At 39.0% G+C, this 13,653-nt stretch overlaps 1 protein-coding gene across 1 annotated transcript in view; it reads right to left on the reverse strand.

The window, feature by feature from the left end:
- Window positions 1-13,653, reverse strand: part of MOXD1 (monooxygenase DBH like 1) — a 113,063-nt gene that overhangs the window by 9,512 nt on the left and 89,898 nt on the right. The window contains exons 9-10 of the mRNA XM_051997756.1: window positions 13,487-13,546; window positions 4,020-4,162 (exon numbers count right to left, since the gene is read on the reverse strand). Of these exons, the coding sequence (XP_051853716.1) occupies window positions 4,020-4,162; window positions 13,487-13,546 (203 nt within the window). The remainder of the gene's footprint in view (window positions 1-4,019; window positions 4,163-13,486; window positions 13,547-13,653) is intronic.

Raw genomic sequence — 13,653 nt, forward strand, 5'->3', positions numbered from 1 at the left:
GGTTTTTATTTATAAATGTGTAATCAATCAAATCATTCCACCCTACTTTAAATAAATTATGCTTAGATATCTTTCTCTAGTGAGAACAATCAATTAGAAATATAGACAAGGCATAGATATCAGTCAATCATAAAGTCTTGAAGCAAAATTTAAAAGTCTTTGAAAGTCATTGGATAATGTGAAATGATACTACTCAAGTAAATATGTTCAAATTGCTTGAGGGACTTGTTCATACCCTGAAGAACATGTATAAAATCAACAGGACAGTTTGGAATAAAGATTCAGACGTTAGGAAGTGAAAAATCACTTTCCGCCAAGTTCTTTAGAAAGAATAACTTGGAGTTGTGTAGGTGAAGAAAAAGACCCTCAGTTTTCCTCTTCTCCCTCTTTAGTTCTGGGACAGCAGTGACTGGCAGCAATATCTGTACCAGGAGCCAATTATAGACTGGAAACAACAAGGAAAAGCAAATTCAAGCTTCTATATGGAACCCAGAAAAAAAGCTGCACTATATCAAAGAGACATATTTTGAGGATTCCAGAAAAAGGGTTTCCATTTGTGAATTACTTCTTTGCAATAAGTGATCCCTAAGCTTAACCCAATTTTATCCTAGAGTCAGTATCTATTAATCAGAGAATATGTTATACTCTTTCCTTTTTTTGGGGGGGGGTGTGGGTGGGAGTGTGCCAACTGTTCTTAATTAAATAACCTTACTAAAATAACCCTTTTTCAAAGCTAATTAACCCTAGCTAATTGATACTGATTGATACTCAATGAGGGGAATTGCACTAGAGGGGCATATATTATTTGGAAGGCATCAGTAAAACTTGACTCTCAAGGTTAAGTCTAGAATACTTTGGAGACCTGACCTTCCAATGGAGTTGGGGTTAGGAGCATAAATCTAGAAAATTTGCTACTACAAAAACAAGGCTTTATTCCTCCCTGCAAGTAATTTCAGGAATAAGAAAGCATATAAGAGAAAGAATCCTTCCTAGCTGGCTTAAATCCAGTCAAGTTTAAGGCAAGTTAAGGCAAGCCACTGAAGTTTAAATCTGGTTGTAGACCATCATATTATTTCCAGTAGACTCTCTTTTAAAAATTACCACTGACTTTAGTTATAATGACTCCCTATTTCTATTACAAAGCATTTCTCTTAGAATAGCTTTATGAGGGGAAAATGAAAATAATATCATCTTCATTTGACAGTTGAAGAAATTGAGATACAGACAAGTTGCCAACAGTTGCACAACTAGGGGTGGTAGTTAGGTTCATGGGGGAAAAAAAACTGATACAAAGATAGAACTTGAATTAAAATCACTGCTTTGCTATTCACTTTTATAACCTTGAGCAAAACTCAACCTCTCTAGGCCATGGTTTCCTCATTTGTAAAATTAAAGGATCAGACTAGAAGCTATCTAGTTTTTTAGGTCCTTTCCAACTGTAAATCTATAATCATGTCACTACCAAGTATTTAAATCTAAGTTTTTTGATTCCAAACTCATTGTTATTTTTTTATTATCAAAATGCTTTCTTCTCATGAGATTCCTGCTTATAATTCTCTATCCATAGATATTTTATAAGAGAAAAAGGAAGGAAGGATGGTTTAAGCAACCACTTTTCTAACTCATCATTTGTTTCATTGTGTGATCACTGTAAGTTTTTGGTGTTCAGTGGAATCTTGCTATATTTTGTAAGACAGAGAATTAATGTCTCCCTCCTTCTACCCTTTATTACATAATGAAATTGAGACAAGAATGAGTGGTCATTTTTTTATCCCCTCCTTGCTGATCCTAGATGACTAGGAAATGTCAACTTTAAAACAGAGTACCTAGTTTTAAATGAAATGAAGAACATAGAACAGCATTTTTTTGCCACATTAGGTTACACAGCATTCCTTTTTAATAGCTTATTTAAAAAATAGGGAGGGCCTTAAACCACACTAGTAGTGTTCCTTTGAGTTAGAAGAAGAAGAAAAAATGACCCATCTATTTTCTTTCCTTTAGATCTCTCAGCCAGCACCATATTGGTTTGGACTTTACCATTAATTATGTCACTGTGATGATGAAGTAAAACCCAATCTCTGATTTAGAGTCCTAATGTGTTTTTCAAAAAAGAGGCTCTTTTTTATTCATGCTTGGTAGGACTAAATAAATTTAGCCATGATGATGAATGGTTGATGTGGGCAATGTCATTTCAAGACTGACCTTGTTCTGTGAGGCCCTTCCCACTTTCTTCTAGTCATGCAAAGACCATTTTCTGCAATGCTACCTAAGTATCACATTTCTCAAGCACAGTAATTTGAAAATTATTGATACTTTGGGACATTTGGATATGAATATGGCATTTTTAAGGAATGGAAACCAAACATATCTAGAGACTCCAAATGACTCAGGATTCAGAAGAAAATTATGATGTCATAGAACTTGACATAAAGCAACTCTCTTGTATTACAAAGCTTTTTCTTTTTCTTTTGTTTTCAACAATTAAAAAAAGCCCTTCATTCTTTTGGAGAAATTTGGATACTACTGCCCCCTAAAAATTCAGTAAATTATACAACACACACACACACACACACACACACACACACATTTGAAGAGAATGAAAACCATGAACACTCTAAATACAAGATCATGAGCTAGTCCCAGAGAGCTAAACTGTTAAGCATGATCTCTAGAGAAACACCAGGAGTTTTCCAACTTTTTTCTGTACTGGATAGTTTTCTCTCTCTGGTTAAACCTATAGACCCCTTCTCAGAATGACATTTAAATTCATAAAATAAAATGCACAAGATTACAAAGAAAAGCAATTATATTGGGAAAATTATCAAAAAGAAAAAAAAAAAGAAAGTTCATAGGCCCCCTTAAAAAAAACAAAACATGCTGTTGGAAGTAATAAGGTCTGGGTTTGAATCCTAGCTTTGCCACTTGCCAGTTATAAAACCTTTGGCAAATCATGAGCATAAGTTTTAAAATGGATATAATGATATTTACAGAAGGGAGACCCAGTAAATGGATGGCTGGTGTTGGATTAGAGTTAAGGAGATATAATGTGATTATAGGTAAATAACTTAACCTCTCTCTCAGTAGCACCCTAGGAAACTCTTTGAGTTATAAGTTACACAGGAATTGCCAATCTACATCCAAGGAAATATAAACATGAGCTACTGTCCTCACTTTGTTTAATAGCTCCATGCTACTGATCCTGGGATCACTGTGTAATTACAAAGACTTTTCACATCAGACATCCTTATTCATTTTCCAGTAGAATACATCATTTACTGATGATAAGTTCATCAAAGTGAAAAAATAACCAGGACATCAGAAGATAGTACAAGAGAGAAGAATCAAGACTCCTGTAGACAGTCTCTGAAGTCTGTTGAGAGGTTAGAGGAGAGAAAGGAAGATAACAACTGAGGGCAGTTAATGTCTGCATTTGGGGTAGCCAGAATCTGCTAATTGCAGATCAAATAACCTTGCAAATCAAAGCAAGCACCTTCAGATCTCAGGGAAAGCCCCAGGGGAAAAAAAAAAAAACAACAACAACAAGGAAATATAACAGGAACCTTGAGCAAAAGAGGCTGCTACTATGAAGAGCCCCAGCAAACCAGCACTTTACCAAAGGTTTTGGCTAAGAGAGCTAGCAAGAGTGACAGAGAACTTACAATCCCAGTTTCATTAAGTATGGAAGGGAGACAGGAATGGTACAATGAGCTGTAGGAAATGCAAGTGAAAAATCACAACACGCTATACAAAATGCAGGAAGATTTCCTTTATAGAGTGAAACCTATTAGAGATAATTGGTTACTGGAAGGGAAGAAGTAATTCAAGGAGAATACAAAGAGAAAAATGAATTCTTATAGGAGAGATCACCCTTCCAGATGTTCCTTCCACTAGTATAAAAATGATGGAACATCAAAGCCAAAAGAACCATGACTGGGATAATGAAGCTAATACAAAAATTAAGCTCACTTGGAGCTGTACTAAGATAGATAACCAGTCTAACAGGACCTTGGACTACTTACGTGACTGGCCTGTAGATCTCCTTAACACCAATGAATTGAAGTTGTTCCATAATGTCTGGAATACTTGCACATCGAGTAAGATTGATTCTTGGGTAGTAGAGTAGATATGAGAGACACATTTCACTTCTGGTGCTTAGTCCACCCTAAAAATGGAGTAATTTCAGCCAAAGTTGAATTAATAACAGCTATTATTAGTTGTGGTTGAGGGATGGGTAACACATGAGACTATCCTGTAATCCCTGCTAACACTAAAGTATAAGAAATCTTGAAGATAAAAAATATCCTTAGTATAATTTTGGTTTTCTGAGTTGCTATTCATAATTATCAAGAATAGTGCCTATTCCTTTTACAAGATAAAATTATATTAATTGATCTAGTAACTTTTCTAAACTGTATAGCCAACTTGATCAGTTCAGTAAACAATTCCCAATCACCTGAATAAATCTGTCTCTAATAGAGTAGATAACCGATTTTAAAAATTTATAACTATAAAAGTAGGGTTTTTTGCATCTTTGGTCAAAACACAGAATTTGAACTCAGTTAAGCTTAGAGAGTGTATAGGAGAATAATTTGCCTCACCTCATCCAAGTAACTCATCTTAACTCTAGCTCTGATTTCAGGAATCACAAGTCTAACCTAAATTTATCTAGGAAAAATACAGAGAAAATTATTATAGTCTATCTATAAATCTATTACTACTTACAAGTAGTAATGCTATTTAGTTACAAATGAATGTGGGATAATATGCAACAGTTTTTATAAAATGCAAAAGCAAAGAAGGAGCTCATTATTTGTTAAATGAGTAAATGATATATTCCTTTTTTCAAACTTTTTCTTTTCTTTTTTTTTTTGGCAACGTAGTTGGGGTAAGTGTCCAAGGTCACACACTAGTGAGTCTTAATTATCTGAGACCTGATTTGAATTCAGGTCACCCTGACTCTGAGCTAGTGCTCTATCCACTGCACCATCTAACTGCCCCATTCTTTCAGATTTCTTTATATGTTTGCTAAGTATTAATAAAATCACATTTCTACCCAATTTACTCAGAGTTGTTCAGAATTTCAATTAGAAGAGACAGAACTTCTTTACACAATTGTGCACAGAAAGTTCTCTAATTTGTCTTCTATTATAACATGTTACGTACTACACATGAGGCAGGATGGCAAAATGAATAGAACATTAGAACTTGACTCAGAAAGACCTGAATTTAGATATCATCTTAGACAACTATGAAAGAGCCTAGTGATATCGCAATTTCTCAGTCTCAGTTTCCACATCTAAATAATATGGATCTCTCTTTTTGTATCTTTCTCTGTCTCTTGATCTCTGTCTACAATCTCTCTGACTGCCCACAAAAACTCCAAACCTCAAACCTATAGAAATGTACTCTTCTAAAGGAAGTCCTAGCTGTTTCTAACATTCCAGCTCTTAGAATCTATGCACAGCTTAGCTCCCCAAAGATGTAGCCAAATTGTTACTTAGACACTTAAGTTACTATTCTCCTTGATTCAATCAAAAAGGCATTCACATGTTATAATGAGATCAGAAGGAGTAAATGATTCACATCCCCCTCTCTTACCCCTGTAATGGGCTGAGGCTTGAGTTGATGCACTGAGACCCCAAGCACATGAGGATAAATAGTAATTGGACCATACTCTCTTAATATATATGCTTGGAGAAAGAATGGCCCCCGCCCACTCTTTGTGCAAGTCCTGATGTGTTGTATAGGAAATGACGATTTTGGTGGGTGGAGGCAGGGGAGTGGAAAAGGAAGGGGAAGGAGAGACTGCTTGCTTTGCGATTGCCATGGCTCTCCCTCCCTGAGCCACAGCTCAGATCTCTCTCTGTTAGCTTGCTTCCTGTCACAGCTGCCCATATTGCTATTGCAATCTTTCTTGCCCATATTGCTATTGCAATCCTTATTCATCTCTTCACTTCAATAAAGATTGAAGATTTTTCCCTTAACCTGAATTCCTGACTCCAGCTGATTTTAAATACGCGGTCATTACATTTGGCACCCACGCGTGGGAATCAAGAACCTACTTTTGATACGGGAAAGCTTCCTTTCTAGATTCCCACCCTCTCCTAGTTAATAATGTAAATTGCCCTTTAACTCACAAATCCTGGTCCCTTTGAATTCCAATAGAAGATCTGACCTGTTCCCAGCCCCACCCGGATATGAGCCAACTTTGGGGCTACACTCGAAAGCCCCTCAAGCTAAGTGTCCTATTATAAAAAGGCCACGCTGGGAACCCCTCTTTGCAGAGATTACAAACATGGCTACCATGTGATGGCCCTCTGTCCACTGGACCCTCTGTCCAGTGCCCTCCTTATCTCTACCTTTGCCTATACTTTAACTTTGCTTATCTAATAATAAACCTCTTTTATCAATCTAGCTCTCTGGGCCAATAAATGCTTTTATTGGGAACTCGCGCCGCTACTAGACCCCCTTGCGCCGAATCTGTACCCCAAACCTGCCACTAGACCTTAACCCTAATTTCATTTAGGTACCCCAAAGCTAGACCTCAACATTTATCCTCTGTAGTGACCAGGAACTTAGTGATCAGGAACTGAGTATAAGACAAACAGGAACTTATTTTCTTAAAGACTAAAACTAGTAACTTTTTGGTTGAAATGGGACAGATCCTAGGTAAAGATTCTCCACCCCCCCACCCCCAGCCCCACCCAGGAGTGGTGCTATAGAAAGCCTGCTTAAGCTGATAGAAGATCAAGGGCCTTATAACTTGGGAACAGGCAGCTAGACTTCTGGGTACATTAAAACGCACCTCCTCTTGGTTCTTAGAGGAAGAGCAAATCTCTCTAGATAACTGGGCATTGGTTGGTCAACAGCTCTCCGATTATAACATTGAAAACGGTCCTCAGTCAGTTCCCTTCGAGGCATTCTATTTATACAATACGATACTGTTGGCCTTAAAATACTGTATAAGTTCTAGGAGAAAAGGAAAAAAAAACTCTAGGAATAGCCAAATGGGGAAGCCTGAGATAAAGGAGGAAGACAAAGAACAGATTAATGGCCATATCCCCACAGGGCAGGGAGACTTAAGTGAGGCTCAAGGGCAGGGTGAATCTGAGGCAGCTTCAGCCCCACCTGGGAGCAGGTAATTGACTCTCCTCCATCAACTCCACCCTCTGGGATGGAGGGAGGAGTGGTAGTGGGGGGGGGGGGGGGAGGGGGGGAGGGGGGGCAATGACAGCACCAGAACCTCCACCCCAGCATCCAGCACCTCCCCCCACTGCATCCAGCTGCTCCTTTGAGCAGATTGCAAAAGGAACTAATTAAGGCCAAAGAGTAAGGGAGAAATGTATTGGAATTTCAACACCACATTTTTCCCGTTATTCAACAGTTTAATTCTTCAGGTCAAGAAAGTAGAAGATACTCTCCTTTTGATATAGATATCCTCAAAGACCTGAAAAAAGCTTGCACTCTTTATGGGGCTACATCAGCTTATGTTAAGATGTTATTACAAAATTTGGCTTTTGAAATCTTGACCCCTAATGACTGGAAATCTATAGCAAAGATATGCCTAGAACCTGAACAAAACTACTTGTGGCTTTCTGAATATAGTGAGCTCTGTAGGATACAAGCCCAACAAAATAGTCAAAGTGGAGTTCATGCTGCAATCACCTGTGACCTACTAACAGGTGTAGGTCCTTATGCAGATGTCGCAGTACAGATTAATTATCCTATAGCAGCATACGAGCAAATTGCTGCTAATGCTATCAAAGAGTGGGCTTCTCTCCACAATAAAGACGACAAGGGTGGGGCCTTCACAAAAATAACACAAGGGCCAAATGAACCCTTTGCTGACTTTGTGGGAGGTTTGCAGACAGCTATCACAAGAACAAATGGAGAAAATTTAATAATAGACATTTTGATAAGGCAACTTGCTAAGGAAAATGCTAATGAGGTTTGCAGAAGAATTATTCTAGGACTGCACAAGGATGCTCCTTTAGAGGAGATCATAAGATGCTGTGCCACAGTGGGCACAGATGCCTTTTATAGCCAGGCTATGATGCAGACTTCCCAAAATCCAAACATGGGAAGACAGAGTCCCTCTTGGCAAGGGACTTCCAGAGAGACTCGTAGATGCTTTCAGTGTGGAAAAGTAGGACATCTGAAAGCTCAATGTTGGTATAGAGATAGAATGGGAAAACAAGGTGGGAGAACAAGACCCAGTACCCCATATCCAAAATGTAACAGAGGCTTCCATTGGGCCTCAGAATGTAGACAGATTCAGGGAAACGGGATGAGGGGCCCAGCCTCAGGGCCCAAGGTAAAAAACACTTGGGGCATGATGGCAGCCAATGGTGCACCCAGAGAGTGCCTAGAAGTCCAGTACCCAGACATGACCAATCAGCCAGAAAGCCATATGATGGGAGAAGGGGATTAGACAGTCAATCAGCCAGGAAGCAACCTGATGGCAGAAAGGAATTACAATTGGGGAGAATAGAGCTGTATGCAGCTGGGACAACTGAGATACCCCCTGGAGAGGTGAAATCTGTTCCTCTCCAGCCTATGGATCCCCTACCTCCAGGCACAGTAGGCTTGACCATTTCACCTCCTTGTATGTACAAAACAGTGTCCATCCACACACTGATGTGGGAAACTGGGGAATGTGTAGATAATATCCCAGTCACTAATACAAATAGACAATGTGTGACTTATCACCAGGAGAAGTAGTAGCATCAGGTTTACTCATACAGAATCCTAATAAGCAACCTGGTGATAGTCACCCAGATTCTGACTCCAGACCACAAAATCCAGGAATATACTGGACAGCAGCTGTAACAGCTGACTGACCTATGTTCATGATCTATATAAATGGCCTACCATTGGAAGGATTGGTAGACACAGGTGCGGATCGTACAGTTATTAGAGGTGCCAATTGGCCCAGTCACTGGCCAAAGATTAAAGCAGACACCTATATGTCTGGAGTAGGAGGATCAATAGCAGCTGAAGTTAGTGCTGCCCCTATGAGATGGACTTTTGAAGGCAAAACAGGAGTTTTTACTCCTTTTATAGTTGAAAAACTCCCCATCAATCTGTGGGGAAGAGACGTTTTACAACAATTAGGGTTAAAAATGAGTACTTCGGTTTTTTAAGCAGGGCTGCTGTTGAAGGCCTGCCAACACTTTCACCTGTTCCTATCCAATGGAAAACTGATACAACAGTGTGGATAGAACAGTGGCCCTTAAGTAGCGATAAAATTCAGGCCTTATTAGATATAGTACAGGAGCAGCTTGAACAAGGGCATTTACAATCTTCTCTAAGTCCTTGGAATTCCCCAGTGTTGGTTGTAAAAAAGAAATCAGGAAAATGGAGGATGCTCACTGATTTAAGAAAAGTGAATGAACAGATAGAAACTATGGGAACTCTTCAGCCTGGACTTCCATCTCCTACTCAATTGCCTAGAGAGTGGCCTCTTTGGGTCATCGATATTAAGGATTGTTTCTTATCCTCTGGATAAGGAGGATATGAAAAGATTTGTCTTTTCAGTGCCCAGCGTTAACTTAGCTGAGCCTTATAAAAGATATGAATGGACAGTTTTGCCACAGGGAATGAAAAACAGCCCCACTATGTGTCAAATGTATGTTGCTGCTGCTCTTGCTCCAGTAAGAAAAGCATTTCCAAAAGTTATGCTATTACATTATATGGATGATATATTGGGATGTGCACCTGAGGAACAAATGCTAGAAGCATGTCTACAAAAGACCATAGAAACACTAAGATACTACAAATTATACATAGCTGAAGAGAAAATTCAAAGACATGCTCCTTTTCAATATTTAGGATATGAAGTATACCCTAAGGTGCTTACAGTACAAAAACTGTCCTTAAGAACAGAGAAGCTAAACGCCTTAAATGATTTTCAGAAATTGATAGGAGATATCCAGTGGATGAGACCAGTGTTAGGCTTGACTACCTATCAGTTACAACCATTATATGATATTTTAAGGGGAGACAGTGCTTTAAATTCACCATGCCATCTTACAAAAGAAGCTCAAGAGGCTTTGAGAAAAGTTGAACTGGCTTTATCCAATATGGTTGAAAGAGTCACTCAAAAACCCTTGAAAATATCAGTTTTTGCCACACAAGAGGCACCCACAGCAGTCCTTCATCAAGGAAATAGCGTGATAGAGTGAGTGAACCTCCCGGGACAACCAGAACAAAGCCTTACTCCTTACCCAGTGCTTGTAGCTAGAATTTTGTTAAAGGCCATTAAGCGAGCAGTACAATTATCTGGGGCAAGACCTGATAAGATATATACATTTTACACCAATACACAAATTAATGTGTGTTGTGAGACCATCCCAGAGTGGCAAATTTTATTAGCCATGGCTCCAAATTTTACACATGCATCTCCATTAAAGATAACCAGACTTTTACATAATTGGCGATGGATTCTTGAAGAAAAAGTTTCTAAAGTTCCTCTTAAAGGACCAACTATCTTTACAGATGTGTCCAAACACAATATTTGTGCTGTGTACTCTCATGACTTAACTATAAAGAGAGTAGTCAGAATTCCTTTTCAGTCCACTCAGCAGAACGAGTTATATGCAATCATGTTAGCTCTCACTTATTACCCAGAGACATAAATATAATATCTGATTCAGCCTATTCAGTAGGTGTGGTACAAAGAATTGCCACAGCCCAAATAAAATTTGCAGCTTCTAATATATATCAGCTCTTTAAGGAACTTCAGGAGCAAGTGAGAAAACATCCAGGTAAGATTTATATCTTGCATGTCCACTCACATAGTGGACTCCCAAGTCCTATTTTTGATGGGAATTCAAAGGCAGATAGCCTTTTAACTATGTTAGCCAGTACGCCTTTATTTCAGGAGCCCCAGGAATCCCATTCTAAATACCATCAGGCTGCTTGAGCTTTGCGTTTACAATTTGGGATTACAAAAGAGGAAGCTAGGAGCATAGTAAAAACCTGTACAGCTTGCCTTTCTTTCCATGCTCCTACACTGCCTCCTTTGAGACCCAATGAAATCTGGCAAATGGATGTGACCTATTATAAATCTTTTGGTCATCTGTCTTTTATCCATGTTATGGTAGACACCTCTTCAGGATTCACTTTTGCCATACCAGCAGCAAAAGAGACAGCCCGAGTGGTCACTGAATTCCTCACACAAGCATTTGCCATTATGGATGTGCCACAAGCAATAAAAACAGACAATGGTCCTGTATACACCTCCAAACATTTTGCACACTTTTGTGCACAGTATTAAGATTTTACACACCACTGGCATACCCTTTAATCCTCAAGGACAGGCAATAGTAGAGAGGAGAAACAGAGACATTAAGACGCTGCTCCAAAAACAAAAGAAAGGGGGAGCCACAGGTAACCCTAGAGAACTACTAAATCTAGCACTTTATACTATTAACGTCTTGATTTTTGACAAAGATGCACTGGCTCCAGCAGACAGGTTTTATAACCCACTGGAAGGGCAGTGTCCAGTGCGAGCAGCAATACTATCTTTAGATAATTGCCAGGTGATGTGGAGAGACCCAGAAAGTGGTGAATGGAAGGGACCAGATAGGCTAACTGGAGAGGGTTTGCTTGTATCTCTACAGGTGGAGAAGGAATCAGATGGGTGCCAACGAGCCTTATTTGCCTTGTCCATCACAGAGAGATGGAGCAGACCCTTAAAACGAAGGAGAAGACCCAAGAAACATCTGGTGGTTCTGTTGCTGACTGTGCTCACCATTGAAAGAGCGTGGCAGTTATGGCGTTTGACTCATGGACATAGAAAATCATTGGACTTCAAAACCCTCAGAAATCATTGGATTCTCTAAGACATAAGACTTGAAAGCTCTCAGGAATCATTGGATTTTCTGAGAAATGATAAGACTGTTACAGGACTCCAAAATCTGCTGGAATCATTGGATTCCCTAAGACATAAAAAAGACTTTTGCTGGACTTTAAAAACTTGGGGGGATCATTGGATTCCCTGATATATGAAGCAATGGACAATAGATTGGTTTTGGACTATCTCTTGGCTGCTGAAGAAGGTGCATGTGTGACTGCTGTTTACATACTCTCCTTCTAGGACTTCAGGCAATCTTTTACAACACAATGTTTATTTATATTGTTTGTTATAATATTACTTGGGTGTATAATTCATGTTTGTTACACCACATCAAGCCTGCACTGACTGTGGGGAGAGTCATCACTAATAGCCTCTGCGTTGTTGCTATATGCTTGTGTAATACTTCCCATGCTGATGGGTTTGTGCATAATAAGACCCTTCAGCCCAGAAACCTGCTAGCAACCCCCATTTCCTTTTGGTGCTTTTCATCTCTCTTCCTGAGATGTCAGGGAGGGCGTGATTATTTCCTTTTTAGTGCTTTCATCTCCTTTCCTGAGAAGTCAAGGAGGGTGTGATCACTTCCCCTTGGGGGCTCTGATCTTCCTGAGGAGTCAGGGATGGCATGATCACCTGTGTTCTAAAACAAAAGAAAGTGGGAGATGTAATGGGCTGAGGCTTGAGTTGATGCACTGAGATCCCAAGCACATGAGGCTAAATAGTAATTGGACCATACTCTCTTAATATATATGCTTGGAGAAAGAATGGCCCCCGCCCACTCTTTGTGCAAGTCCTGATGTGTTGTATAAGAAATGACGATTTTGGTGGGTGGAGGCAGGGGAGTGGAAAAGGAAGGGGAAGGAGAGACTGCTTGCATTGTGATTGCCACGGTTTTCTCAGCTCAGATCTCCCTGTTAGCTGGCTTCCTGTCGCAGCTGCCCATATTGCTATCGCAATCTTTCTTGCCCATATTGCTATCACAATCCTTATTCATCTCTTCATTTCAATAAAGATTGAAGATTTTTCCCATAACCTGAATTCCTGACTCTGGCTGATTTTAAATACGCGGTCATTACATACCCCCCCCCCCCAAAAAAAAAAAAAGTGCTATGAATAAATACACTGTTATTGTTTTGAAGAGTATATAAGGCCAACATTTGGAATCATTTTCACAAAAACATTTATGCCAATTCCTGGGCTCTCAAAATCAGTCCCCTTTAGTAGCTTTCCCTCTTAGATTTAGGATTCTGATGCTATAGAATAAAAAGAAAGTCAAGGATTAACTTTACAAGTATTGAACTTGTTCTTATTAACATCCAGGTTCTCTAATACACTGAGTTAATGACCAAAGATATTATTAGTAATAAAACTTGATATGAAAAATACATACACTAGCTTTTTATAAAAAGTTATACTATCAAATAATTTCATTCTCATAACACAATTGCATTTATTGATTTGAATTTTAATAAAAAATTAATGCATTTTGCTTCATTTTCTTGTGGCAATATACAATTTCTTACCTTCTCTTTTTCCAAGTGGGGATATTTTGTTCCTTCATTTTTTGGAAAAAATAAAGGTTATGCCTTCTTTTCCAACCAACTCAACCTAGTTAAAAGAACTGCTTACCCATGTCATGCGTACACGATCTCTCGTATTATAGCAACATTCTGTGATTAAGTTGTCACCCTAAAACAGAATTAGAAATGCCCATATTTAAAGTTTACATTGCTTTTAAAAGAAATCAGATCTGTTAGTAACAAAGGCAGGACTTCAAAAGAGTTACCTGCAGATGC

This window comes from Antechinus flavipes, chromosome 4 (genome assembly GCF_016432865.1).
Source record: "Antechinus flavipes isolate AdamAnt ecotype Samford, QLD, Australia chromosome 4, AdamAnt_v2, whole genome shotgun sequence".
NCBI lineage: Eukaryota > Metazoa > Chordata > Mammalia > Dasyuromorphia > Dasyuridae > Antechinus > Antechinus flavipes.